Here is a 26,823-nt window from a genome sequence, read left to right as displayed (position 1 = left end):
AATGTAGTCCTGGGTATCTGGGAAGGAACTGGATGATTTCTAGAAACTCTGCTGACTATGGGATGTTGAGATGTAGTCATTTTGAAGTCACTAGGCTACAGAGTGACCAGCCGCTCTGCCTCTCTGGACGAGACCTGTGGCCACCTTTCCCATCTCCAGTAAACGCACCGTGAACCTTACAGTCCTAGCACGGGAAATGATTTAGCAAAACCATCAGCTTAAACCTCCTCAACTTGTCTTTCCCATGACTCCAGACCTGTAGCAGGAGTCATGGCTCTGAAGAGCAGGCTTTTCCTGAGGCCGCATTTTCAGTCTGGTCCCGGAATGGGGTTTACAGCTGGCTCAGACGGTGACATGCCACAACCCCATCAGGGGCCGTTTCTCCTGATATTCACCATGTGCCAAAGATGATGGTAGAAACCCAGGGACAGGGAAGACCTCGCTGTGGTAGCCTTTGAAACAGAGCCTGACCCCTTGTGGGGGTGGCTACCATTGTCTCAGAAGAGAGAAAGCAGCTCTTGGTAACAGGTGTGTTAACTTCAAGAGTTTTCTCAGACTGTTTCTCCGCTTTAATTGGAGGCAGTTGGACCACGAAGGGCCAGATGCTTGGATAAATGCTCTATATATCTTTGCCCCCAGAAGCTGATCTGGTTTGAGTCTAGGTCTGAGTTAACACCCAATACAAAACGTCATCCGAAGGTGGACCAATTGATGAGTTTCATGTGTAGCTTTGAGGAACAGAGAGGTTGGTGTGGTTCAGTCCAGAATCTTAGACCCAGCGTTCCAGGCCACTCCAGCTGGTCCAGCTCTCAGAGGACGTCTGGGTCAGGAATGAGCACTCCATTCCCCACCGCCCCCTCCCCACCCCCCGTGCCCTGACACCACGAGCTTTTGACAAAACCAGGCTTTTTCTTTGAGGGCCCAGATCCAAGTTGGGGGCTCTCTTTTTCTAAATTGAGCTAGGGAGAGGAGGATTTGGGGATGGGGGAAATGTTTGAGGAGGTTTTAGCTCAGGACCTGGGTGCCACCTGCTGGTCATAGCTTAGTCTTATTTACGGTGTCAAATCTAGGAAAGGAAAATGAAATCCTGCCCTCCCTACCAGGATGGGGGATAAGGGAGCTAGGAAGCCACTTCTTTGGGACCCTCTAGCAAGTGTGACAGAAAATCCTTGCAGAGACCCCTGGGTACCTTAGATGAGTCCTCTTGAGCTAAAATGGACCCTGACCAAGGCAGAGAGTGGCCAGTCCTGAGTGGAAATAATGGCTCTGTTCCTAGTATCAGCCTCCCACCTACACTCACCCCACTCTCCCACCCCACTCCACCACACCCCACCCTCTTTCCCAAAAGCCCCACAGGAGGCAACAACATGATTGTTGGCCCTCAAGGAGACATTTTTTCCAACTTCCTTCTTACAGGCCCCATTGCCACTTTGGGGACCCTAGATTCAGAAATGATCAAAGGTGTGGAGAATGCCCTCCCATCATCAGGCACAGACCGAGCTGGGAATTTCTGGCCAAGCTGAGAAGACTTTGGCATTTTTCAAGTACCTGTATAGCTCTTGGTGGCTCTTGGAGCCCTGATAGCAAGCTCTTTGGTTGTATCCTGGAAGGAAAACTAGACATTTCTCCCATGTATCAAGGAGGAAGATGGCTAACACTTTCCCCCCCAAGGGAGGTGGCAAAACATCCCAACATCCCAGCGTACGCCATTGCAGTGTAGGCTAGTCAGTCCCAGCCAAGCCCCTGTATCAGATGAGGATCAGACCCACCTGAGGGTGTGTGTGTATGTGTGTGTGTGTGCATAATATATGTAATATTTGTGTGTATATATGTATGTGTGTGTAACTGCATACAGTTGACTCCTGAACAATACAGGTTTGAACTGTGCAGGACCACATATACGTAGATTTTTTTTTGATACATACAGTGGGCTATACTGTAAGTGTATTTTCTTTTCCTTGTGATTTTAATAACATTTTCTTTTCTCCAGCTTACTTTATTATAAGAATACAGTATATAAAACATACACAAAATATGTGTTGATCAACTGTTTATGTTATCAAGAAGACTTTTGGTCAACGGTAAACTATTAATAGTTAAGTTTTGGAGAGAGTCAAAAGTTCTACACAGATTTTCAACTGTGGAGGGGGCGTCAGAGCCCCTAACCCATGTATTGCTCAAGGGCCGACTGTATATATACTCTACATGTTATATATTATATATAAATATGTATTAATAAATTGTATACATAGTATGTTATATGTAGTTATATATGTAACATATATAATATAGTTATATACAATACATATATAGTTACACACACACACACACACACACACACACACACACACACACACGATGCACTTGGGCTTTACTCCGGCCTACTGAATGTCTCTGAAGGAGAATCCGATGTACTCTTCTAGTAAAGAATGTGAACTATCACCTGTTCAGTCCTATGGAACCCAAAGAAAGCTGGAAGTCTCTTGAATTAGTTCTGGAGGACTAATTTTGACCTAGACCAATGCCTCTGCTTTTTATTCAATAATCAGCCCTTGAAACTCATACACTAAACAGGAAAAAAAAAAAAAAATCCCTAGAGTGGCTCAGGAATCCCCAGGGCCAACCTAAGACCCCTCCCCCCATTATCTCCTAGATCCAGCCCTGACCAGCCTAGACCCCCTGAGGCAGACACCTCCTACAGAATGCAGAGCCACAACCCTCCCCCTCCCCACCCCTCCCATCACCCTGCCTCAGGGGCCTGGGGGAAGAAATAATTCCCCTAGCTCAAGCTAGTGGAAGGCCAGTATCCACAATAGCTTGTCTCCTCCCGCACTGAACTCCTGGAGGCCTCTGCAACTCCCCTGGAGGCCTGGAAGGGTCTGACCACTCAGATGGGGTCCTTTCAAGCCCATTTCTTTCTAACTCTGCCCGCCCTCTCCTTCCTGACTTCCTGTCACAACAGTAGGTGACACTACGCTTTGGGGCATTTGGTTATATTATTCTCCTGTGAGTTTTCCCAGTAAGACTATAAACTCCCTCAACTCAGGAGCAAGTCTTTTCTATTTCTCACAATCCCTAACTAAAGAGTCATCAAAATAAAATGCACTTTCCTTGATCCTACCCATTCTGCCTCTTTGTCAAGTTTGGTGTCCATCCATTCCCCATTCCCACTAGCTTACTGATAGGTGAGTTTCCTAGGAACTCAGAAGCACTCTCCTAAATCCAGTCTCTGCAATTATTGTTCATGGAGAATTGGTCTGGAACCCACAAGTGAATGAAACAGCCTGGCCATGGAGGAACTTACATCTAGGTGGAAGGGACAGGCATAGAAGTGATTTCAGGAGAATTGACAAATGCTGTGAATGAGCATGCTCATCGTGCTATAGAAACAGAGAGGGGCAGGGCAGGCGTTCAGAGACAATGTCCTGGAGGAGATGATGCCCAAGCTGAGTCCTAAAGGTTGAGTGGGGGTAGAGGGTCCAGGCCAGAGGTGAATAAAGATGATTCAGAAAGAGGAGAGGCCATGAGGAGGCATCACTCAGTCATTCAACAATTTTGCTGAATACCTTGCCTGTGACTGGCCTGAAAACCCCACCCCTGGCTTTAAGGCCTTTACTGAGAAGGGGGGCAGGCATTTAGACAAGTCTTGTGGTTCGAGCAAGGGTCAGAAGGGCAAAGGCACTGGGCTCAAAACCACTGTGTAAGAGGAGACCCAAGTGCAGTCAAAATTACCCTCAGAAATCTCTGGAATTCCCAGCTTCTGAGTCCTTAGGAGCTCCCAAGACAATGCAAGACAATACAATAATTTTTGTTTCTGTTGGCTTTTTGGCCTGCCGGACCTCCCTTTCCCAGGGCAATGAAGGGCAAAACAAGAAGGTTTCTCTCTCGATTTTTCTCAAAAATGCCATTGAAGTTGAGTGTGCATCTAGTGAAGTTCCATTATGTATACTTGGGGTGGAGGCCATGAGGGAGCAGAGCCCAGTGGATGCCACCCAAGGCTCCTCTCTAAAGCAGCTTCTCCAATCTGCGCCTGCAGACCCTTTGGGCATCTTGGTCAGGAGCAGATCCTGACTCAGTAGGTTGGGGTGGGGCTCCAGGATTGCAATTTCTAGCAAGCCGAAGCCCAGACAGCACCACTGCTGCTTCTGCAGGGACCATGGTTTGAAAACCATGGGAGCAGAGAACGAGTGGACTTTGGGGTGGGGGCAGCATTCCAGACAGGGTGAGTAGGCAGCTGCAGGAGGCTCCCAACTCGGGGAGCAAAGTGAGAGACAGGGCTGGAGAAGTGGGGCCCAGTTAGGAGTTTGATAAGTGGTGGGGAGGGTCACACGATAAGGGCAGGTGCCTGCTGGGGGGAGGAGGGAGGAAGGGAAGTGGTCTGGGCATATTTTTCCTTCACAGAGACATTTTATGTATTAAACCTAGAGAAATATTCTTCAGTCCGAAGTAAGCTCTCTCTTAGTTCTCAAAATACCCTGTCCTTTTGTCTGTCTTCTGTTTCTCCACTTCTGATAAAGACCTAGTTACAAGGTATACCGTGTGCTTAACTGTGCAAGTCGGTGACACTTGGCTGACCGTGGCTAGGGGGAGGATAAGGAGGAGCTCATATCCGCTGGCCAGAAGGGGGCGCCTCTGCCCAGCTGCAGCCATTGGTTGCTGTGCAGGAACAAAGGCCCAGCGCTGCCAAAAGCCAGAAACCTCAAGTTGTTTGTGTGAAACATCCCAACGTTAAAATATTGGGCACTAATTCAAAAATGCTTCCAATGCTGGGAGTGCTGAACAGCTCAAGTCTATAAGGCAAATTCAGCCAATGGGGATCTCGTTCATGACTGCGACGGAGAGTGGTGTGGTTTGGGCTACTTTTACATGGATTCTGATCGGAGCAGTATCAGGGGTGGGCCAGGAAAGACTGGAGGCTGGGGGGGCCTTTAGGAGACTACTGCTGGCCTTGGCCTGAGAGAGCGCATACATAGCCCCCAGGCAGCAGGAGACTAGTCTGAGCAGGGCACACTGGAAAGGACTTGATGGATGACTGGATATGAGTGTGAGGGGGCGTAGGCTATGTAGGATAACCCCAGGTTTCTAACGTGCGTGATTGGGTGACTGGTGGTGACGGTCGCTGGGATAATGAGTATAACAGGAGACGCATGTATTGAGGGGAGGTTCTAGACAAGCAGAGTTTAGGTGCCTGTGGGTCAGCCAGCAGGCCACCGGCCACAGAAATACGGGGTTTCAAGTCAAAGGAGAGGACAAGATTGGTCAGCTTTCTAAAACACAAATCTGGTCAGGTTACTGCCGGCTTAAAATCCTCTAATGACTTCCCGTTGTCTGAACAGAAAGTCCAGACTCCTCCTCGTGGGAAACAAAGCCCTTTGCAATCTGTCCCTGCCAACCTCACTGTACCACACCCCAACACAAAAACCTGCTCCCCAGGCCTGCTGAACAACTCAGAGTCCCAGAATAAGCCATGCCTTTGTTCTCGCTGGTCCTTGGGCCTGCGGTACCCTTCTACCCCATCCCTTTGCATGTTTGGAAAATTCCTGGTCCTTCCAGACTCCAGCATCTCTGCTCCGAAGCCTTCGCTGACCTTGTCACGCAGAAGAGATCACTCCCACCTTTGTGTCGTCTCTCTTTTTTTTTTTTTTTTAATTTTTTTTTTTTTTAACGTTTATTTTATTTTTGAGACAGAGAGAGACAGAGCATGAACGGGGGAGGGGCAGAGAGAGGGAGACACAGAATCGGAAGCAGGCTCCAGGCTCTGAGCCATCAGCCCAGAGCCCGACGCAGGGCTCGAACTCACGGACTCACAGACCGTGAGATCGTGACCTGAGCTGAAGTCGGACGCTTAACCGACTGAGCCACCCAGGCGCCCCATTGTGTCGTCTCTTAACTTCGTGTGTGCCGCTTTCACTGCCCTGCCACTCCCTTCTGTGAGGGTTTGCCTGTCTGTAAACTCCTTGGAGGCAGAGACCACATCTTATCACCAGTTTCTTAGCACATGTCTGGCGTATAGTAGGCACTCGTTAAATGCCTGAAGAGGGAAATGCCTGAAGGGTTTTCCAGGAGGGAAAACCGCAAGGCCGGTCTGGAGGAAGGTGCTTTTGACTCGCCCGGGACTGTCCAGCTCCTTCTGTCCTTACAGTCAAGGAATAGCACGAGGCCCCTGGATGCTGACCTTGCCTCTCGTCTTTCTTTGCAGCTGGGGTATGGCCGTCAATGTGTACTCCACGTCCGTGACCAGTGAAAATCTGAGTCGCCATGATATGCTGGCATGGGTCAATGACTCCCTGCACCTCAACTATACCAAGATAGAACAGCTCTGTTCAGGTAGGAGCCTGGGTGTGGGGGGAGTGGGCCCTGCTGGAGGGAAGGGGAGAGAGAGAGGGAGGCAGAAGGGCCACAGCAGAGAACGGAGTCAGAAATTAGGATTGAGGAGGAGAGCAGCAGAGCCCTAAACTAGTCACAGTCGTGGCGGTAAAGGAAATGAGGGTCTCGTGGAATGGGAAGAGTCCGGAGCGAAGAGCAGGAGAGGCTCGGGGAGGGGCTGCGGGAGGGCAGGGGCCGTGGGGTATCAAGAGCCAGGATGGGCAGCGAAGCCAGCGGCCCACAGCATGAGGTCTAATCTGGCCACGCTGGGCCCGAAGCTCAGCTCTTCTTGCAGCGCAGTCCTGGGCAAGTCGCTAGGTCTCAGTTTCCCCATGCACAAGATGGAGAGAACATGCCTGTCAAACTAGGGCTGCTGTTGGGATTAAATGACACGTATGCAGTGTTTGACGTGACCGTATCAATCTGTCGTAGTTGCTCTTATTCTGGGAAAGCCGGGGGGTGGATTCCGGCCACATCTGTCCCACCCGTAGGACTGACCCTGCCAGGACAAGGAGAGAGGAGACTGGGTAGTTTGGGGGAGCAGCCCAGGCAGGGGACCCCCTCAGGCAGCTGTGCTTCTCCCCAGGGGCAGCCTATTGCCAGTTCATGGACATGCTCTTCCCCGGCTGTGTGCATTTGAGGAAGGTGAAGTTCCAGGCCAAACTAGAGCACGAATACATCCACAACTTCAAGGTGCTGCAAGCAGCTTTCAAGAAGATGGGTGTTGACAAAGTAGGTGCCTGCGCTCCGGGGGGCCCTGAGGAGCTGTGTGACCCTGGGGAAGAAGATGACCCGCCAGCCGGGGCAGCAGGGGCTGCTGGGGTCATTCCAGCTCTCACGCCTCTCTCCACCCCCCTGCTCTCCGGAGGGAATGTTCCCCCAGCTCAAGGCATGGTGGAAAAACCCCCACACTTGATATCCTATCCTGCCGACATTCCTTCCCCTTCCTTCTCTCTGGACCCTGTCTGTCTCAGCAGCTGGGGCTCAGTGCGCCGCTCCTACTAAGGTCCTTCTCTGTAGGGCCTGAGGAAAGTCTCTTGGCTCACTCTACTGCCTCAGTGGCCCCCAGCCCCTGGTTCCGGCACCCCCACCCCACAGGCACACGGCGGCAGCACCGAGGGCCGCAGCCGGCTCCTCCCGTGCCTGGAGGAGAGGGCCGTCTCTGGCTCCCAGGCCCGGCCACAGCGTCCCGGCTCCCGGTGCCGAGGGAGGGGCCCCGTGGAGAAGGTGGAAGACGCCGCAGCCCAGGAGCTGGCTTTCCTGAGAGCAGTGGACCCTCTCACAGAGGAAGGCAGCCCTGCGGCAGCAGGTGGCTAAAGTTCTCTGCTTGTGTGGTCTGTTTCAGATAATTCCCGTAGAGAAATTAGTGAAAGGAAAATTCCAAGATAATTTTGAGTTTATTCAGTGGTTTAAGAAATTCTTTGACGCAAACTATGACGGAAAGGATTACAACCCTCTGCTGGCGCGGCAGGGCCAGGACGTAGCGCCCCCTCCTAACCCAGGTGATCAGATCTTCAACAAATCCAAGAAACTCATTGGCACAGCAGGTAACGTGCCCGAGCTGGGGGAGGGAGCGTGGGGGGCCGGACCGGCATGGCTCCGCAGCCAGGAGCGCCCCCTGGGCCGCCGGCCCGGCCCTGCCAGCCTAGAGGAGACTGTTATCACGGAGTTCAGATGACGCCGCCTGCTGCCCGCCCAGACCAGGGGGAATCACAGTAGGGAGGACAGGGCTGGAAAGAGGGCCGCAAACGGAGAGCCACCGGCACCAGCCATGGGGGCAGTGGTGCTGGGAGGCCCAGGGCACTGGCTTTGTGCCTTGAGATGACGGGGCGGCATGTGGCGCGGTTCGTCTGTCCAGGTCCATCCAGGCCAGGGGCCTGGTGCCAGCACCACACACCCTTCTTGCCCCCTGCCCACTGGACGCCCCCCGGGGACAGGAGTCTGCCAAGCTTCCCCCATTGGGATCCGATCTTCCCCTATTCCAAAGGCCCACAGCCCTGAGTCCTCAAGAGATGAGTCTTTTGAAAGGAGGCTTTGTCTGGGTTCGAGAGGAAAAGGGAGAGAAGCAATAGGGCGGTTGGGGGATGAGAGGGTTGGGGAAAGGAAGAGAAAGGAGCAGCCCCAGCATCTGAACCCGTCATAGCAGAGCCACTCCTCTGTTTGCGCTGCTGCCCCGCCTGGGCCTGCCCCCACCCCCCCCACCCTTCACCTGCTTGCTTTGTGTTAGAAGCAGCCAGCTCTGTCTAGGGAGCGGCCATAGCTAGAAGACAAGTGGCCTCAGCATGTCGGGCTTGTGGGGGAGGAGCCGGGGTCCCGGAGTCAGGCCCAGCAGACAGCACAGAGCCCATCCTGAGGCAGGGATGCTGGGAGGGGCAGGGGCCCTGAGACTGAGTTTATCCCCGGGGAGGGTGGGGCTTCTGTCGGGAAAGACCCAGCAAGTGCCAGACTTGAGACCCTGCACCAGCTGCTTTTCCTCAGACTCTGGCTGACAGTACAAGAGGGCCCAACCCTCCCAGCCCCACTTCCCAAATCCTCCTTCCTGGTTGCTCTCACTTCTCCCTCAGGCCAGCTCCCCCCCTCCCCACACCTCATACCTTCTTTGCTTCCCTATAGTCCCTGCTCTCCCAGGCTTGCCAAAGAGCTGCCCGGCTGCTGTGGTGTCAGTGTGGCCATGGCTTGAGGTCTAGATGTCGATGCCCCTCCCGAGTGGGAGAGGAGGGGAGGGCAAGAGTGCCTGCCTTTCGCATGGGCCTGCCCCCGCAGTCATCACACCAGGCTGTCTCAGGCCCCACGAGCCGTGGGCTCACGTGGCCCCATCCGACCTTTCTCCTCTGGGCAGTTCCACAGAGGACGTCCCCCACAGGCCCCAAAAACATGCAGACCTCTGGCCGGCTGAGCAATGTGGCCCCACCCTGCATCCTCCGGAAGAACCCCCCATCAGCCCGGAATGGCGGCCATGAGACCGATGCCCAGATTCTCGAACTCAATCAGCAGGTGAGTAGGGTGGGCGAGGGTCACTGAGAGAGCCCTCAACAAAAGCCAGGACCTTGGGTGGGAAGGGGAGTCTGGGGCAGGGGCCTCTGGCCTGAACACCGCCTTGTCCCCAAGCAGCTATTGGATTTGAAGCTGACGGTGGATGGGCTGGAGAAGGAGCGTGACTTCTACTTCAGCAAACTTCGAGACATCGAGCTCATCTGCCAGGAACACGAAAGTGAGAACAGCCCTGTTATCTCGGGCATCATAGGCATTCTCTATGCCACCGAGGTGAGCTCTGCCTTCACTCGCTCATGTCCCAGGCCCACTGGGCCCTCCCCATCCTGCCCCCTGCAGACCACAAGGGGTAGCACCCCGAGGGGCCTAGGGGAACAGGGTGGGGAGAGCCCACTGAAGTCAGAGCCCAGGGTCACACAGAGATCAGCAGGGGAGGTGGGACTGGCTCCCAGCAGAAGTCTCCCCCTCTGCCTGGCCTGCCTGGCTCACCACTTCCCTCTCCCTTCCCACCCTCCAGGAAGGATTTGCACCCCCTGAGGACGATGAGATTGAGGAACACCAACAGGAAGACCAAGACGAGTACTGAGGGCGGCCCCAGCCCTGGCTGACTGCACGGCTGCCGTGCCTCCCCGCCCTGCTCCCGCCCCACATTATAATCCTTTCCTTACAGCCGGTCGGCGCCGGGTGCTTTGTGTCAGTGCCGCAGCACTGGGGAGTCAGGCAAGGAGCGAGGCTTGTGGGGACGGGGCAGGTGAGCAGGCAGAGGCCCGGTGGGCGCTGGGCGAGGCCTCTGTCCACCCCTCCACCCCTATTTATTTCCGTTGTCTCTACGCTGTGTCGGCCAACACTTCCCAGGGTGGCGCTGCCGCCGCCCGCCCCAGCCAGCCACCCGCTCCCCTGACAGCCAGCAGCTGTATATTTGACAAAGTCATTGGTATATTTTTACTTACTGGATTTTCCTTGCACTTTACCTGTTCTTTTCCCAGGGCTGACAGCACGGGGCTCCGGGGCAGTGTGCCTGGCTTGGCATCCCTACCCCATTGCTGGGAGCATCGGCAGGACTCACCCGTTCTTATTTATTTTGTCTTCTGACTTCCCAGTAGTTGAGGGGAAGGCTGATGTCGGGAGAGGGATAAGGGGACCGAGTGGGGGGTGCCTGAGGCCCCGGTGGTCAGGGAGAGGCGGGGGGAGCACATGAGGGATGAAAATGACCTCCTGGCACCAGGCTCACCCACCCTCGGCCCCCTGCCCCCAGCACCGAAGCCCAGCACCGCCCCCAGGCCCCCAGCCACCCCTTCTGCAGCTTGGTTCATACCACACAGATTCTGCCTGGACCTTCCTGTTCGTCTGCCTCCCATCTGCCCTCCTCCCCGGCCTCTGCCCCCTCGGGCCACCCAGCCTGCATATGTGTTCACTTTTATTTAAATAAACTTGTGTGGTAAAAGTCCATGCCCTGTCTCCCTCAAGCGAGCCACGGCCTGGGTCTCAATGTTTTTCTCCTCCCGAGCACTCCCCTCTCCAGAGGTGCCGGCCATGGAGCACTGCAGCCCTGCCATCCTCTGTCAGGCCTAGAAACTGCCATGGCGCTTGGCCTCAGAGGCCAGCTCTGACCTAGTCCCCATCTCTCAACACTGGTGCCAGGGCTCTAAGGGAAGGAATTCACGGAGGCCCCAAAGCCCCAATCCCCGTGAAGGAACAAAGTTTGGGGCCATGGCTGTGACGATGGGCAACCCAGTAAAGTGGCTGGGGGTGGGGGCAGTAACTGGGGGCGGGCTGGGGGCCCGGCCAAGGGTTGCTTTGGTTCAGTCTCCTTTGGGCCAGTCGGGGCGCATATTGTTATATACCTCACAACTGTGATCCAGCTGGGGACAAGGTATTATGTGACAGAGAGAGCTGAGTGGGTTACAAAGAGCAAGCAGCTCTGAGTGCTGAAGCCTAGGACAGCAGTGCCCGAGTGGTTCCTTCTTCGAACAAGCTCTGAGGAACCAGGAGTCAGGAAGCCTCACGTCATCCACACAGCCCTACATTCCTGGTGCGTGCCCCGGTAAAGGGCCATCGTAACCAATGGCCCGGAAGCCGACCAGGGACCGAGGGCCCTGAAATGAATGTGGGAACCAGGCCCAATCAAACAAAGTCATCTCATTTACTGATGAAGGGACCAAGGCCTGCTTGTGACATGACTTGCTCAAGGTGGTCAAAATCTAGATTTTGACGCACGATTCGGCGCTCATCCCCAAAGACCACGGAGGTGTGACCTCCAGAGTGTTCTGTGGCTGCAGGCTAGTCGTCCTTGTAGGTGTTTCCTCATCATCCTGAATTATGATCAAACTGGAACTGTTTCTCCTGTGACCCTGCTCCCTGAGCCTCTGCCAGACCACTGCCATTTCTCTAATGACTCCAGATAGAAGCCTTAGAGAAGCAGTTCATTCCTGGTCATTCCTCATTCGCTTCACCTCCTCCTTTTGACTCCCACCCCCACATAGATACTTCTAGCCCTATTCTACTTCTGTTTTTCTCCTCCCAACAAGTTCCTTGCCTGCTTTTATTGATCGTTATGACTTTTAATTCCCTTGCCTAACTTCAAAGGGCTTTCCCTCCATTATTCCAGGTAGACACTGTAAGAGGTAGGGGTGCCCGGGTGGCTCAGTTGGTTAAGCATCCGACTTCAGCTTAGGTCTTGATCTTGCAGTTTGTGAGTTCGAGCCCCACGTCGGGCTCTGTGCTGACAGCTCAGAGCCTGGAGCCTGCTTCGGATTCTGTGTCTCCCTCTCTCTACCCCTTACCCGCTCATACTGTCTCTCTGTGTCTCTCTCTAAAATAAATAAACATTAAAAAAAAAAAAAAAAAAAGAGGTTAAAGTAGTTGTTCTGTGTGGCCCTAATCTTCAGGCCAAGACCTCACCCCGCCAGCAAAGTGGGTGTGGTCGCCAAAACAATGCCTCCTCCCTAAAGGTGTCCGGGTCATAATTCCCAGAACTCGGAATATGTTAGGTTACATAACAAAGGGGAATTAAGGTTGCAAGTGGAATTAAGTCACTAATCAGTTGACCTTAAAATAAGGAGAGTATTGTGGGTTATCCAGATGGGCCCAGTGTAATCACAGGGTCCATACAAGTGGAAGGGGAGCAGAGGAGTGATACCCTGTGAGAAGGACTCAATCTGCTGGCTTTGACGATGGGAGGGGCCTGAGCAAAGAAACTCGGGCAGCTTCTCGATGCTGCGAAAGGTGAAAAAACAGATACTCCCATAGAGCCTGCAGAATGGATCACTGTCCTGCAGACACCGTAGGTTAGCCCAGTGAGACCCTGCCAGACTCTTGCCCTCCAGAACTGTAAGATAATAAACGTGTTGTTTTCATCCACTAAGTTTATGGCAAGTTTGTTACGGCAGCGATAAAAATCTAATGTGGTAAGTCACACTGCTTCAGTGAGCTCACCCTTCCTGCCCCCACACTAGACACCCACCTGTCCTGCTTGACCCCACATCTTGATTCTTCCCTCAGACCCCACGTGGGTAGCTGCCCGAGTCCGCTGCACGGCTAGTGTCTGAGGCTGCTCTTGGAACGCCCAGAGTTCAGGGACATAAAGCCACTGCCTCCTCCTCCACCTCTTCCCGGTACCCTCATCATACTAAGTCTCTTCCTCGTGGAACACTTAGATGGTGAACTATAATTTTCTGCCTCCACATTTGTCTCCCACAGGCTTCGAGTTCCTCACAAGCAGGTGAGGTGAATCCTCTAGCCCCCCTGGCACAGTGCCAGGTGCTTAGGTAGAGAAGGTGCTTAGAAAGTGCAGAAGCGGGGCGCCTGGGTGGCGCAGTCGGCTAAGCGTCCGACTTCAGCCAGGTCACGATCTCGCGGTCCGTGAGTTCGAGCCCCGCGTCAGGCTCTGGGCTGATGGCTCAGAGCCTGGAGCCTGTTTCCGATTCTGTGTCTCCCTCTCTCTCTGCCCCTCCCCGGTTCATGCTCTGTCTCTCTCTGTGCCAAAAATAAATAAAAAACGTTGAAAAAAAAAATTTAAAAAAAAGAAAGTGCAGAAGCGCCAAAGTAAGTGAATGACTTCTCACCCCTGGATACCAAGGTACAACAAATGAGCGGTCGGACCGTGCCAAAGAAAGATAGAAAAGAAAGCCCCTCCCATCCTTTTTAACTACCTCCACCACGGGGCAGACCCTACGGAAAGCCCGCCCGTTCTGTTTCTCTTCAGAAAAGAACATCTCTTCGGTGACCCTACACGTGACACAAAAAGGGTTGAGCAAAGGAGATCTTGTTGTGAGGTCGAGTAGAGCTAAACCGATGATCTGAAAAAGATGAACTGATGAACGAGCAGCTCAATTACCGTCCTGGGCAAAAGCACTCCATTTCAGAGGAAACGGAGGCAAGGTCAGCCACAGTCAGGCCAGAAGGGGCTAGAGGACAGGCAGGAGGTATTCCCCCCGCCCCACCCTATCCTTCACATATACTCACTTATTTTTCCAAAACAGTAGATTGTGCCACTTTCTCACTGGCTTCCCAGTCCACATTTCTGGCAGACCATAGCATATGGGTTCAGATCGCTTTCCACCCTTCTTCACCTCCCAAATCTCATTAAACACCATCACACTGAACTATTTCCAGTTTCCCAGCTTTGCCCTGCTGTGCCCCACCTCTAGGCTTTCACTTAAAGCAATAAACCCATACGGCTGGCCTGTTCTTTGCACCTGTCCTGATCACCAACCAGTGAAAACTCTCCCTGTCCCCAGACCCATCTCAAATGCCACCTCTTTCAGGAAGGCTTCTCTAATTTCCTTCCTATCCTTAGGATATCCTTAGGATATCCTCATCACTTCCCAAGCTGTTCATCCTGTAGGAATTTGGACTCTCTCAGTTGTTACTACAAGGCCTCGCCTGTCTTGTACCTGAGTACGGCAGGTATGAATCTCATCCTTAAATGTAGGAGTGTACATTTCCTTAATTGTTTCCTACTGAAACAGCACATTTCCTTAATTGTAATAAGTTACTTTCATTTCTCCTCCCCTCCTCCTCCCCTACTGGGATGCTTTACATTTTGAGGTTTCACATGATACTACAAGCTTGGTGGAAGGCCCTCCAGGGACAGAGAAAGTCAGCAGTAACCTCTTTGAGTGGTTCCTCAGGTCTGGGGCTCTTCTTGATTACTCCCTGCCACATCTGGGACTTGGGACTGACTCTTGCACTGAGGGTCAGAGCCATTCTTTCCTATTCCCTGTAAGGGGAAACAGCCCTGGCGGTCCCAGAACCCCAGACTTTTCTCTTCTATCAGCGGGGGCCACCGCTCTTCATTTCCTGCCCTCCAAACACTTCCCCTACCCGCAAGCTCCATCCTCTTCCTTGTTCTTCCACAATAGATTTTTTTTTATAGCCCAATAACGTAAAGTTTAACCACTAACAAGAAAAAAACTAGCACTTTCCTAGAAGGGAGAAAGCATGTAATCTTCAACCTCGCCCCGAAGGTACGGAGAATGTTCCATTCCATCTTTCTGGCACCACTAGAAAGCAAAGAAAACCGCAATTGGTTAAATTTCCAAGTCACCCAATGCAGTGGCCTTCATACAGTAAATGCCCAATTAAAATGCTCTGAACACAACAGCCTCTCATCTCAACGCCTTTGCGTGGATTTTTTTTTTTTTTTTTTTTTTTTTTTTTTTTTTTTTTTTTTTTTTTTTGCTACGAAGGCGACCCCAGCCGCCCGGCCCGACCCGATACCTTGCTAGAGATAACGCGGCGAAAACGAAAGACTACAAGTCCCAGGCTGCCTTGCGGTCGGCGTCACGCGCCGCGGGGCCCTGCGAGGAGACGTGGCAGAGCGCGGTGCATCCGCGCCGGACCGGAAAGCCCAGGGAGGTGGCAGTGGCGGGAGGGTCGGAGCCATGGCAGCCAAGGCGGCTGGTGGGGGGCGCTGGGAGGTGGTGAGGAAAGGGCGGCGGCCCGGGGCCGGCGGCAGTGGTAGAAGCGGCGGAGGGGACCGCCGGGCTCTCGGGGAGGCGAACGGTGTGTGGAAATACGACCTGACCCGTGAGTACCCACCCGGCCGGCCGCCAGCGCCGCCTCCCGGCCCCGGGCCTGCCCCTCCGGCGAGGTAGCGAGCAGCCACCCGAGCCCCTGGGCTGTCCTGCCGATCGGCACCCCCTGTTCGGCGAGCGCTGCCGTGCGTCGCCTCTTGAGTCTCAGGAGGTAGACAGCGCTACCAGGGAGCTGTCCTCGCCTCGCAGATGAGTTAACCGAGGCCCAGTGGAGTTAGGTGTCCTTTCCCGGGGTCACATGTCAGAGGGGACCAGGACTGCTGTCTGCACACACCCTACCAGCTGTTCCCGGCCCTAGCCTGGCCTCTGGGGCCAATGTCTGAGAGCTGGGGAGAGGCAGCCGGCTTCATCGTGCTCGGTGCCGCCTCCTTGAGTAACCAGCAGGTACTGGGGTGGCGGGGGGGGGGGGGGGGGGGAGACTGATGGGGGGGGGCCCGGCAGCGGAAGGAACGACCCCACCACTCATTCTCAACACCCAGCGAGTATTTAAGTGGCGCCTCTTTCCTCGAAGTCTCCTGGAGAGTGGAAAGAGCTTGCCACTTGTTGATTATAGAGTTGTCACACTGGAACCAAGACAGAAAAGTCCTGACCTCCCAGACTGGTAGCCACTCACCAAGGAAGCCAGCCCTCTGTATCCTACTCCTCTGCTAGTTCCCACGTACTCTGATTTATCTAATAAAGAAATGCCTCACCTCTCTGAAAGAGCCTATGAACTCAAGAGCTGCCATGACTGAAAGAAGCAACCGGGAGGGCTGCCCGCCCTGCTCCTTAAGCAGGACGCAAGAAGGGGCATTGAGGCAGGCTCCCCACTGGAGACGAATTTGGTGACAATGTGGGGGAAGGCGCCGCTGTTCCCGTGAGGCCCTCATGACTCAAGGATGGTCCCCCTTTCTCTGCTTGTCATTACCCCAGCTCCAATTCAGACGACAAGCACCCTTTATGAGCGGGGCTTTGAGAGAATCCTGAAGCGGCAGAATAAGGAGCAAGTTCCACCCCCTGCTGTGGAGCCCAAGAAACCCGGGAACAAGAAGCAGACTAAGAAGGCGGCAACCCTCGCCAACCAAAACCAGAAGCAGGGTCGCTTCCGCAGCCTGGAGGAGGCACTGAAAGCTGTGAGTGTGCCTAGACTTTAGGTGGGGAGACAACAGGGACGTGAGGCGTGGAGAAGATGAAAGAACAAGGGGGTGGCGGTGGCCGCCGAGGGACCTGCGGAATTTGAGACACTACTTTTGGGAGGAGGCGTTCGGGAAAGGGCAGAAATCCCAAGGTGTGGAATGCTTGCATTTAAGACAGATCGGAAATAAGTTTCTAGGGAAACCTAGATTAGCGCAAGGAGAGCCTTGCAGACCCAGGGATACTGGGGAGAGGGGAGAGAAACAGCTGTGGTTCCTCGCCCTGTGGAAGCAGCAGTGTTTCATTTTCCATGTGGTCCCCTTGAACGTGTGAAGGGCTTAAGAGTATTGGGCCTTAAAATGAACAAATCAGGAGACTATAGATGCTGGAGAGGATGTGGAGAAACAGGAACCCTCTTGCACTGTTGGTGGGAATGCAAATTGGTGCAGCCGCTCTGGAAAGCAGTGTGGAGGTTCCTCAGAAAATTAAAAATAGACCTACCCTATGACCCAGCAATAGCACTGCTAGGAATTTATCCAAGGGATACAGGAGTACTGATGCATAGGGGCACCTGTACCCCAATGTTTATAGCGGCACTCTCAACAATAGCCAAATTATGGAAAGAGCCTAAATGTCCATCAACTGATGAATGGATAAAGAAATTGTGGTTTATATACACAATGGAATACTACGTGGCAATGAGAAAAAATGAAATATGGCCTTTTGTAGCAACATGGATGGAACTGGAGAGTGTGATGCTAAGTGAAATAAGCCATACAGAGAAAGACAGATACCATATGGTTTCACTCTTATGTGGATCCTGAGAAACATAACAGAAACCCATGGGGGAGGGGAAGGAAAAAAAAAAAAAAAAAAGAGGTTAGAGTGGGAGAGAGCCAAAGCATTAGAGACTGTTAAAAACTGAGAACAAACTGAGGGTTGATGGGGGGTGGGAGGGAGGGCAGGGTGGGAGGGAGGGCAGGGTGGGTGATGGGTATTGAGGAGGGCACCTTTTGGGATGAGCACTGGGTGTTGTATGGAAACCAATTTGACAGTAAATTTCATATATTAAAAAATAAAAAAAAAAATAAAATAAAATTAAAAAAAAAAAATAAATAAATAAATAAACACTACAGGAAAAAAAAAAAAAAAAAAAAAAAAAAAAAAAAAAAAAAAAAAAAAAAAAAAAGAAACCAGAGTGCAAAGAAAATGAAAACATGGTCAGAAGACCTGGCTTGAGCTCTAGTTATAAAACTTCTGAAGTGACTTCATTTGTGAAACAGATAAGCTAATAACTTCATTATTGATCTTAAGGGTGTTTTGAGGGTTAGAGAGAAAAATATACTCAGGATGACATTGTAAATGGTAAAACACTGTTATTAACATGTTTGTTACCATTACTACTTACAAATCAGGAAACTGACTCTATAGCCTTGGTCAAGTTACTTATTCTTTCAATGCTTGTTTCGTGTATATGTAAAGTATGGATAATAATGGAACCCAGTTTATATTATTACAAGAATTAAATGAGTTAATACATATAAAAAAAAAAAAAAAAAAAAAAAAAAAAAAAAAAAAAAAAGAGTATTGGGCCTTGAGATCAGCAATCCCAGCTGTACTCTTTTCCCCAAATATCCGGGTGCAGCAATATTGTGGCATTCCGCATACTTAACACTTAAAAGCAGAAACCCTTTTTTCTTCTGCCTTCACCTAGTTCACCCGTTTTCCCACCTCTGTCCTGTTTCCCTGTACTCACTCATAACGCACCACGGGGGGCTTGTGTCCCTGGCAGCTGGACGTGGCAGCTCTGCAGAAAGAGCTAGACAAGAGCCAGAGCGTGTTCTCTGGAAACCCATCCGTGTGGTTGAAGGACCTGGCCAGCTATCTCAACTACAAGCTCCAAGCGCCTCTAAGTGAACCCACTCTAAGCCAGCACACTCACGGTTAGTTCTTCTGACTCCCTCAAAATCCGACCAGTTCAAGAAAACACCGAAAGGGCTGTGCGTCAGCACATGAGTTAGTAAAAGAGCCCAGTGCCCCTACCCTGTCCTGATTCCTGTGCGTGAATCAGAGATGTTCTCGAATCATAACAGCTGTGACAGTGCCTGGGCCTCACTGGGATAGGGAGGATGCCAGCCTCAGTGCAGGGGGCCTCTGCCTGCACTCCCCATCCTCAGGGAGTGCACAGAGCTGCAGAAGCTTCTGGTCCTAGCACTCATGTGGAGGCCTGTCGGCCCCAGATTATCCCTACAGCCTGGTAAACCGGGAGCTGCGTGGGATCATCCGAGGGCTACTGGCCAAGGCTGCAGGGTCTCTGGAGCTCTTTTTTGACCACTGTCTGTTCACTATGCTGCAAGAACTGGATAAGACGCCAGGTGAGTGGGCCCCCCTGTGAGGGTTAGCTCCCCCCCCCCCCCCATCTTGGAAACCTACTAGTCCCTTTTTTCTACTTCCAGATGGGCTGGGTGGTTCTGTTTCCAGCAGGGAAATGTGCCAATCTCCACACTCTTTTGGAAAGAGAAAGTTAGAAGTCGCTGGGCCTGCGTTCTGGGCTCACAGCTGCTAGAAGGGAGATTTCAGATTTGGGATGTCAAGTAGGGTATGTATGTCTGAGAACACATGTCTCTTCAGGGGAGTCACTACATGGTTACCGCATCTGTATCCAGGCCATTCTGCAGGACAAGCCCAGGATTGCCACCACGAACCTGGGCAAGGTGAGCTCAGGCTGGTGGTGGGGACACCAGGAGGCTAGGACTGGGGAGGCTGGGCAGAATCTACACTCTGGACCGAGTTAAGGGGTAGTAGAAGACCCTGTAAGACCAGTATTGATGGCTAATGCTGCTAGTGCTTGCCCTGGATGTGCTTTGTATGTACGTGAGGTAGGTACTGCCGTTACTCTCATTTTATAGAGGAGAAGGTTGAGCTGCGGAGGGGTTCAGTAACTTTCCTAGAGTTAGTAAACTAGTAAGCGGAAAGTATGGACGAAGGCCACAGCCTGGTGCCAGAGCACATGCTCTGAATCACTACCCTGTACTACTCCACTGCTCCGTGGCCTGTCCCTTGTCTCCCTGTTGACATCTCTTCCTGCCTGGCGTTGGGGTGCTCCTGGTGCTTTGCCCCATCCCAACCTGCCTTTCCCACCGGTCTCCTCAGTTCCTGGAACTGCTAAGGTCTCACCAGAGCCGTCCAGCGAAGTGTCTGACCATCATGTGGGCCCTGGGTCAAGCAGGTTTTACCAACCTCACTGAAGGACTGAAAGGTAACAGAGAAGGGGGGCAGGAAGAAGGGTGGTCTTGGAAGCAGTAAGCTTTTTAACATCCCCAGTGGGTCCGAGCCTGAGTCTTCCTCCCTGAACTTTGTCTCCTCAGTGTGGCTAGGGATCATGCTGCCTGTGCTGGGCATCAAGTCTCTGTCTCCCTTCGCCATTGCATACCTGGATCGGCTGCTCCTGTGAGTAACTGGGGGGGTGGCGGGGGTCAGCCAGGAAGGCTTATGGTGTCCAAAGTTCCTGGTTCGGGGGCACCTCGGTCAGTTGAGCATCTGACTCCTGATTTTGGCTCGGGTCATGATCTCATGGTTTGTGGGTTTGAGCCCTGCATCCGGCTCTGCACTGACGGTGCTGAGCCTGCTTGGGATTCTCTCTCTCTCCCTCTCTCTGCCGCTCCCCTGCTCATGCTCCCTCCCTCAAAATAAATTTTAAAAAAACTTTTTAAAAAATTTAAAACAAAAAAACACAAAGTAGCTGTTTCAGCAAAACGGGATGCTGTGATCCTGGCCTCCATACATGTGAGGAAAACCAGGACCAGCCCCTCCTGATCAGAATGTGAGGAAGGAAAGGAAAGAAGCTATTAAGGGGTAGGGGGTGGGGCAGGGTTTATGCCCATTTCCCTAGGTGTCGGGTTTAGCTGGGTTCACAGCCTGTATGGTAGTCTCCACAAGTCTATTCCTTCCTTCCCCCATAGGATGCACCCCAACCTCACCAAGGGCTTTGGCATGATTGGCCCCAAGGACTTCTTCCCACTTCTGGACTTTGCCTACATGCCCAACAACTCCCTGACACCCAGGTAGGACTACCCTGGGGCACACCTGCTGTGAAGGATCCCAGCAGAGTCAGGAGCAGGCAACATATTTCCTGTCCCCTCTTCTCCAACCATCCTAAATTTGAGATTCTCAACCTGCAAGGTTCAAGGGGTCGGTGAACCTCCTGAGATTGTGTGGGCCCTCAAGTATCATTGCCATATGGACATTTTCCTGGGGAGAAGATCCATGACTTCAACAGATTTTCCGGGGACTCTCTGTGTTTGAAAAGACTCCTTGCCATTATAACGCCCTTAGCGACTCCCCTCTCTCGGGCAGGAAAAGGGACACATCACATAGCTCCATTTAGAGCCTGTGCCTGGCTCTCCTCCCCACCCCCACCCCAGCCTGCAGGAGCAGCTGTGTCAGCTCTACCCCCGACTGAAGGTGCTGGCGTTTGGGGCGAGGCCGGAATCCATCCTGCATACGTACTTCCCCTCCTTCCTGTCCAGAGCCACCCCTAGCTGCCCTCCTGAGATGAAGAAAGAGGTGAGGAAGTGGTGGGAGGCCGCTGCAGAGGTCCCTACCTGCTGGTGAGGTCCCTGCCTTCATGGGACCCGTTTCCTGGGCACCTCCTTAGCTCCTGATAGCCACCCGCCCCACTCGCACACCACCCTCACGAGGATGGAGCTAAGCTGGTCTCTGATGTCCTGCCTCTTGTGGACGGGTGACCTTCCAGCTCAAGCTCTGGGTTGGGAGTTACAGCCTCCCCGTTACGACCTCTCAGACATTTCTGGGGTCTTGGCATGATTTCCCCATTCTCTGGGATGGGTGTGTTGCCTGGGCTGCCCCACTTGGGGGCCAGGGGTTACCTCTCAGCACCCTCCCCTCCAGCCAGCCCCAGGCCCCAGCAGTTTCTCCTGTCCCCTATGCAGCTCCTGAGCAGCCTGACCGAGTGCCTGACGGTGGACCCCCTCAGCGCCAGTGTCTGGAGGCAGCTGTACCCCAAGCACTTGTCACAGTCCAGGCAGGTGGGGGTGGGGGGCTGCCCACCTCCAGTCCATACAGAGAAGCCTAATCCATGCTTCCCCACCTGTCCCTAGCCTAGAAGTAGAAGGGGAAAATCTGTCCCTGTCCTTTGGGTCCGCGCCTCTCAAATTGAGCGGGAACGTTGCTGGGGTGGCCTCTAGGAAGCTGCCCACTGTGGGAGGGAAGTGAAGGAGCCAGGGCCTAAAGGGGGACGGAAGGACGGGAAGGGCCAAGTGGGCCCCCTGATTGCAAGGGGTTGTGCTTTCCCCATAGCCTGCTGCTGGAACACCTGCTCAGGTCCTGGGAGCAGATTCCCAAGAAGGTGAGGAGCTGGGAGGACATGGCAGGCTGAGCCTCGTCTGGGTTCTGGGTTCGTACCCTTCAACCACTGCCCCCCTCCCTGAGAAGGCACTGTATTCACTGCGTGGACAGTGAAACAGGGTGGAGGCTCGGTTCCCTTACAGACTGAATGCTGTCCTCTCAACCCAGACTTTTCTTATCCGATAGACACAGAAGTCTTTGCAAGAAACCATTCAGTCCTTCAAGCTTACCAACCAGGAGCTGCTAAGGAAGGGCAGCTGCAACAACCAGGATGCCGTCACCTGTGACACAGCCTGCAAGGTACCAGCACCCAGCCCTCCCCAGCCCGCGCACCGTCCTACACCTGTGGCTCAGCACATTCTCCGCCCCACCTGTCCCTGGAGGGGAGGAGGCCTGGCTTGAGGCCCGCCTTAGGAGGCGAGGACCACCCCCTTCCCTTCTGACCACCGGTCCTTCCCCCTCCCCTCGTAGGGCCTGTTGCAGCAGGCACGGGGCTACCGGCTGCCCTGGACACGGCTGCTCCTACTGGTGCTGATCTTTGCCGTAGGTTTCCTGTGCCATGACTTCCGGTCACATAGCTCTTTCCAGGGTAAGCAGTGATTGGCAGGTGAGGAAGATAGCACGAGGGTGAGGCACGGAGCTAGGTGTAGTGGCCACTGCCCCTAATACAGCCTTGTCCTAATCCTACAGAAGAAACCTTTCCAGGCAGGCTTTTCTGTCCACAACTGTGACATTACCACTTCAGATTGGACTGTTGCTTTGTAGTGTAGAAATGCTTGTGTATGCACGGTCTTGTTTGAGAAAGTGTTATCTCCTTTTTAACTCCTGAGGAAATTGAGGGTCACATTTACCAATTAGCTTCAGATCACGGCTGGTAAGTAGACGGGTGGACCCTTCAACCCAGGCTTCCTGACACCTGTCTGGCTGCCTCATTCCCATTCACCCGGCCCAGCAGGAGAAATGGGCTCAGCTCCCCAGGCCTGCACCCCTCCCTCCAAGCGAGCATGCTCCAGAGCAGACTGGAGCCAGCTCTGCAGCCCTGTGAGCACGCTGTGTTCTGCTACATCCCCCACTGGGCCTGCTCTGGGGCCTGTAGTGTCTGTCTCCCCACTCCCTGTCCCCCTTGCCCCCCAGCTCACCACGGGCCCCCTTTACTCAGCCTCCCTCTCTGGCCGGTTGCTTCAATCATCTGGGTTCTTGCCTGCTGGCCAGCACGTATGTGCCAAGGTCTACTCCTACAGCCTGCAAGGCTACAGGTGAGCTCCGCCTGGGGAGGGGAGAAAGGAGGTGGCGGGGAGAGGGCTTGGTGTTCGAGGTGGTGGCGGTATCGGTCGGGAACGATGGCAGTTTTCCCTCCCCAAGGCCTTCCTTCCCCCCAGCTGTTCTCAGGGGAGCCGAGCTGTCTGAGGAAACTCGGCCTTCCTTTCTCCCCTCCATCTTGTACAGCTGGCTGCAGGAGACACTGCCAGCCTGGGGCTCCCACCTGCTGACCGTGGTGAGGCCCGGTTTGCAGCTGGCCTGGACCCACACCAATGCCACAGTCAGCTTCCTTTCTGCCCACTGTGCCTCCCACCTTGCCTGGGCTGGTGACAGCCTCGCCGGCCTCTCCCAGAGGGTAAGCCAGATACAGGGAGAATGGCTGGTCTGCCCAGGGGCCGGAAGGTGCAGCCCCATGTGGAGCGGGTCCTCAGGACCAGGATGCGTTCTCCCGGTGCTCTAACCGCCCCCATGCTCTGTGCTCCAGCTACAGATCCAGCTCCCCGACACCCTGATGCAGCTGCTCCGGTCTCTGAAGGAGCTGCTCCTGCTGCTTTACCACAGTGTGTTGCTGCCGCTGTGGCACATCCTGCTAGAGGCCCTGGCCCGGGCCCAGGAGCGCTGCCATGAGGTGTGCAGGTGAGAGCCGCGTCCAGCGCTGCAGCGGGAGCCCCGGAGCCCCCTGCCCTTTCCCCAGGGACAGGGCTCTCCGTCCAGTCTCTCCCTGTGCCCCGCCCCAGCGGTCAAGCGTCCCTCGGCGACTCCGGGATGCGGGTTGTGGGTCTGAGCTGCGACCCTGTGACTTGACACCGCCTCCCAACCCCCACAAATGTTCTGCTTTCCTCCCAGAGGTGAGGTGACTTGGGACTGCGTGAGGACACAGCTCAGTGCGGCTGCCCGCTGGACCTGGCTCTGCCTACAGGACATCACCGTGGCTTTCTTGGACTGGGCACTTGCCATGATATCCCAGCAATAGGCCCCGCGTCCCTGTCTGGGGCAGCCCTCGGAGACTGCTGGGGGGTTTCCGCAAAGGAGTCTTTTTTACTTGGCGCCCGAGTTCTGTCTCCTAGGCAAGTGGCTAGTGGCCTCTGCCCCACTTCTTCTACCTTTGGTGGGGACTGAGCCCAGAGGCATCTCAGCCTCCTACCCCTGATCCCACTGAACACTTGCCTGGCCCTGTTGCATGTAGCTCCCGGCCTCTGTCCTCAGGCCGGTAGCCTCTGTAGCCCATTCTGGTCTCCTGCTCTCCACTTCCTTCCATCTCATCTCCGAAGCCCCAAAACAGCTCCTCTCCAAAGTGGTGGGACTCCACTGAGTGACATCTGCATTCTTTTGATGAGTGATTCCTGCTCCCAGAATTTGGTCACGGTGGAACAAGGAGAGGGGCCTCCAGAAGAATATAGCACCGTAGTGGGCGACAGCGGCCTCGCCTCAACCCACAGCCTGGGCGTGACTGTCGGTGGACGTGAGGGCTGGCCGGAAAGGCCTTTCACCTCCAAATGCCCAACTTAAGTCCTTTGAGGCCCCTCACTGCCCCTCCTCCATCACGGTCCTACTTCCTTACTCTCCACTCCCCTTTGTTGCTGGGGGACTCTGCCTCAAGGTTCAGCTTATCTCTGCCGCCCAGCCCTACCGTCTGCCTGGAGAGCAAAGCCCAGGTGGTTGTGTGCCTCGGGCCCAGTGAACCTTCCAGCAGCCCATCGAGACGGGATTCAGCATGTGGCCCCTGGGTATGCCTACTGGGTGGAATAAAGGACACCGGTGTGATTGCCAGCTTTCCTGTCCGCATCGTCACGTCGGGATTCCCGTGGTTGTGAACGGGACAGCGAAACACTGGGCATATGCGTGTTCTCCTTTGGCCCCCTGCCTCCTGGAGGTTGTAGCCACTGGCTGCAGGGGAGGTTCTGGCAGGGAAAGCTCACGCCCATTACTCTAAACTTGGACCTGTTGAGGATTCCAGACGCTCCTTTTGCTGCCCTAATCATATTGTCTCACTTGCCACTATGATTCGTGTCCCAACACCTACCTTACTGGCTTGACTATTTTAAGCTGGAAAAAGCAGGGAGAGTTTCCTAGGGGAATTCTTGGTCTGTGATTGGTGGTGTTCTCTTCCTTGCTAGGACCTTCATTTTATTTTTATTTGTATTTTTATTTGTTTTTAGGTAGGCTCCATGCCCAATGTGGGGCTTGAACTCACAACCCTGAGATCAGAGAGTCACATGCTCTCGGACAGAGCCAGCCAGGCACCTTGCCGGGACCTTAATTTATTAATTAGTTTTATAAGGCAAGGAGTGAAAGATGTAGGACTCCGAAAGACACACGAGTCAAGGGCCTATCACCAAAGCCCCTTTTTGTTTTTGACCGGGGACCGTAAGAGAGCTGCACAGGCTTTCCACTCTCACCTCAAGATTCTAATGTTTGAAATGTAAGCAGTGCTAGAGGTGCGCTGTCCACTCCAACCCCCCCAGGCTGGTTCCTGCTTCCATCAAACCCTGAGATGACAGCAGGATGATAGCCAGCTACCACTTTCCCATTCAGTTGTTGCCCTGAGACTCTGCCTATCGAGTAGCCAGCGTAGAAAAATCATGGCACAAAGTGAGGTCATGAGTACAATGGCGTCTCCCGTTGTGTTCTCTTCCCTTGTTAGGATGTAACTCTTCCCTGTCGAGCGTTAAACAGTCCACGTTGGGCAGAACCCTGCTCCTAGTGGCAGGTGACCACGACCATTTTTCCCAAGGGAAAAAACCCACCTGGCAGCTAAGGTCTGGGACTGCTAGGCAGGACTGTCCAAGGGTCCCAAGACCTCACTTCTTCCCAATCAGAAACAGGTGCAATTCTTAAGAACAGCGAATCCTTCTAACTGGCCTGAATTCAAGGCAAGTTGAAGGAAGGGCTGCTGTGAGCCTGGCTTGGCAACAGCATAGGACAAGTAAAATGACGACCCTGTCCTATGATGACATTGAATCACCAACGCTGCTGGACTGTCACAATCCAGCAAATCAAAGAACGCCACTTAGGAGTGCTGAGTTGGTTTCTAGTGTGTACGAGATTTACCTTGCTGGGTTTGTTTAGTTTCTGACCTAGAATCCTGGGGTACAACGTGTAATCAGGTTGGCTGGGGCCTCCACAGCTTTTCATAGGGACACTGACACCCTAATTGGCTTTATTTGATAAACCCCATTGTTTGACCTGTTATTGGAATTGTCCAGAATTTCTCCGGTGTCAAGAGAAGTAGTCCAACACTGCACCTGCTGTCCAATAAAGCTAAACCAGACACCCAGAAGTTTCACATTTGGCAGACCTGTCCATGCACAAGCATCTAAGCTGAGCCGGTGAACCGACCTAGTGTGGACTAGACAAGCAGACCCAGGCTGACAGGTGGGCTATCACCCTATGATGACGGGTGTTACTGGAGGAACAGAAGTCACCTGACGCCTCAGAAGGTCACATTTGGCCATTGTAACTTTACTTTTTACACAGCTGGAGTTCTACAGATAACATGCCCCAAAAAACGAAGGGCAGTTTGAGTATGGTTATCTTTTATCAATCTCTTACCAACTCCTGTATGGGCCTGCGAGTTCTGGTACATGACTCATTTGAAACACTTCTTCCCAAAAGGCTTAAAGCACGTTTCTGGATGTGTACCTATAGCGCCAGGTTTACAGCAGGGCAGCTTAATGGGTGGTCTGAC

The 26,823-nt window shown here is 53.5% G+C and overlaps 2 protein-coding genes across 9 annotated transcripts in view; both read left to right on the top strand.

Moving 5' to 3' along the window:
• Nucleotides 1-10,026, top strand: part of MAPRE3 (microtubule associated protein RP/EB family member 3) — a 53,644-nt gene extending 43,618 nt beyond the window's left edge. For 6 of the 7 annotated variants that reach the window (XM_042982321.1, XM_042982318.1, XM_042982317.1 and 3 more), the window contains 6 exons: nucleotides 6,200-6,327; nucleotides 6,953-7,098; nucleotides 7,712-7,913; nucleotides 9,206-9,360; nucleotides 9,478-9,630; nucleotides 9,875-10,026. In XM_042982321.1, coding sequence (XP_042838255.1) covers nucleotides 6,207-6,327; nucleotides 6,953-7,098; nucleotides 7,712-7,913; nucleotides 9,206-9,360; nucleotides 9,478-9,630; nucleotides 9,875-9,943 — 846 coding nt within the window. In that variant the 5' untranslated portion in view covers nucleotides 6,200-6,206 and the 3' untranslated portion in view covers nucleotides 9,944-10,026. The remainder of the gene's footprint in view (nucleotides 1-6,199; nucleotides 6,328-6,952; nucleotides 7,099-7,711; nucleotides 7,914-9,205; nucleotides 9,361-9,477; nucleotides 9,631-9,874) is intronic. The other variant, XM_042982322.1, reaches the window with a different exon arrangement.
• Nucleotides 10,027-15,188: 5,162 nt separating this feature from the next.
• TMEM214 (transmembrane protein 214) lies at nucleotides 15,189-24,905 on the top strand. Of its 2 annotated transcripts, XM_042982313.1 has the most exons (17): nucleotides 15,190-15,387; nucleotides 16,308-16,507; nucleotides 18,301-18,451; nucleotides 18,749-18,883; nucleotides 19,140-19,222; nucleotides 19,662-19,767; nucleotides 19,877-19,958; nucleotides 20,471-20,572; nucleotides 20,933-21,074; nucleotides 21,461-21,552; nucleotides 21,828-21,876; nucleotides 22,062-22,175; nucleotides 22,347-22,464; nucleotides 23,035-23,131; nucleotides 23,322-23,490; nucleotides 23,620-23,771; nucleotides 23,982-24,905. In XM_042982313.1, the coding sequence occupies exons 1-17, from the start codon at nucleotides 15,243-15,245 to the stop codon at nucleotides 24,106-24,108; spliced, it is 2,064 nt and encodes a 687-aa protein (XP_042838247.1). In that variant the 5' UTR covers nucleotides 15,190-15,242; the 3' UTR covers nucleotides 24,109-24,905. The 2 variants fall into 2 exon arrangements, with proteins under 2 accessions (XP_042838248.1, XP_042838247.1); XM_042982314.1 differs by lacking the exon at nucleotides 23,982-24,905 and having other exon boundaries at nucleotides 15,189-15,387; nucleotides 23,010-23,131; nucleotides 23,620-23,711.
• The last annotated feature ends 1,918 nt before the right edge of the window (nucleotides 24,906-26,823 follow it).

This window comes from Panthera tigris, chromosome A3, assembly GCF_018350195.1.
Source record: "Panthera tigris isolate Pti1 chromosome A3, P.tigris_Pti1_mat1.1, whole genome shotgun sequence".
NCBI classification, from domain to species: Eukaryota; Metazoa; Chordata; class Mammalia; order Carnivora; family Felidae; genus Panthera; species Panthera tigris.
This window is presented reverse-complemented; position numbering and strand designations above follow the sequence as displayed.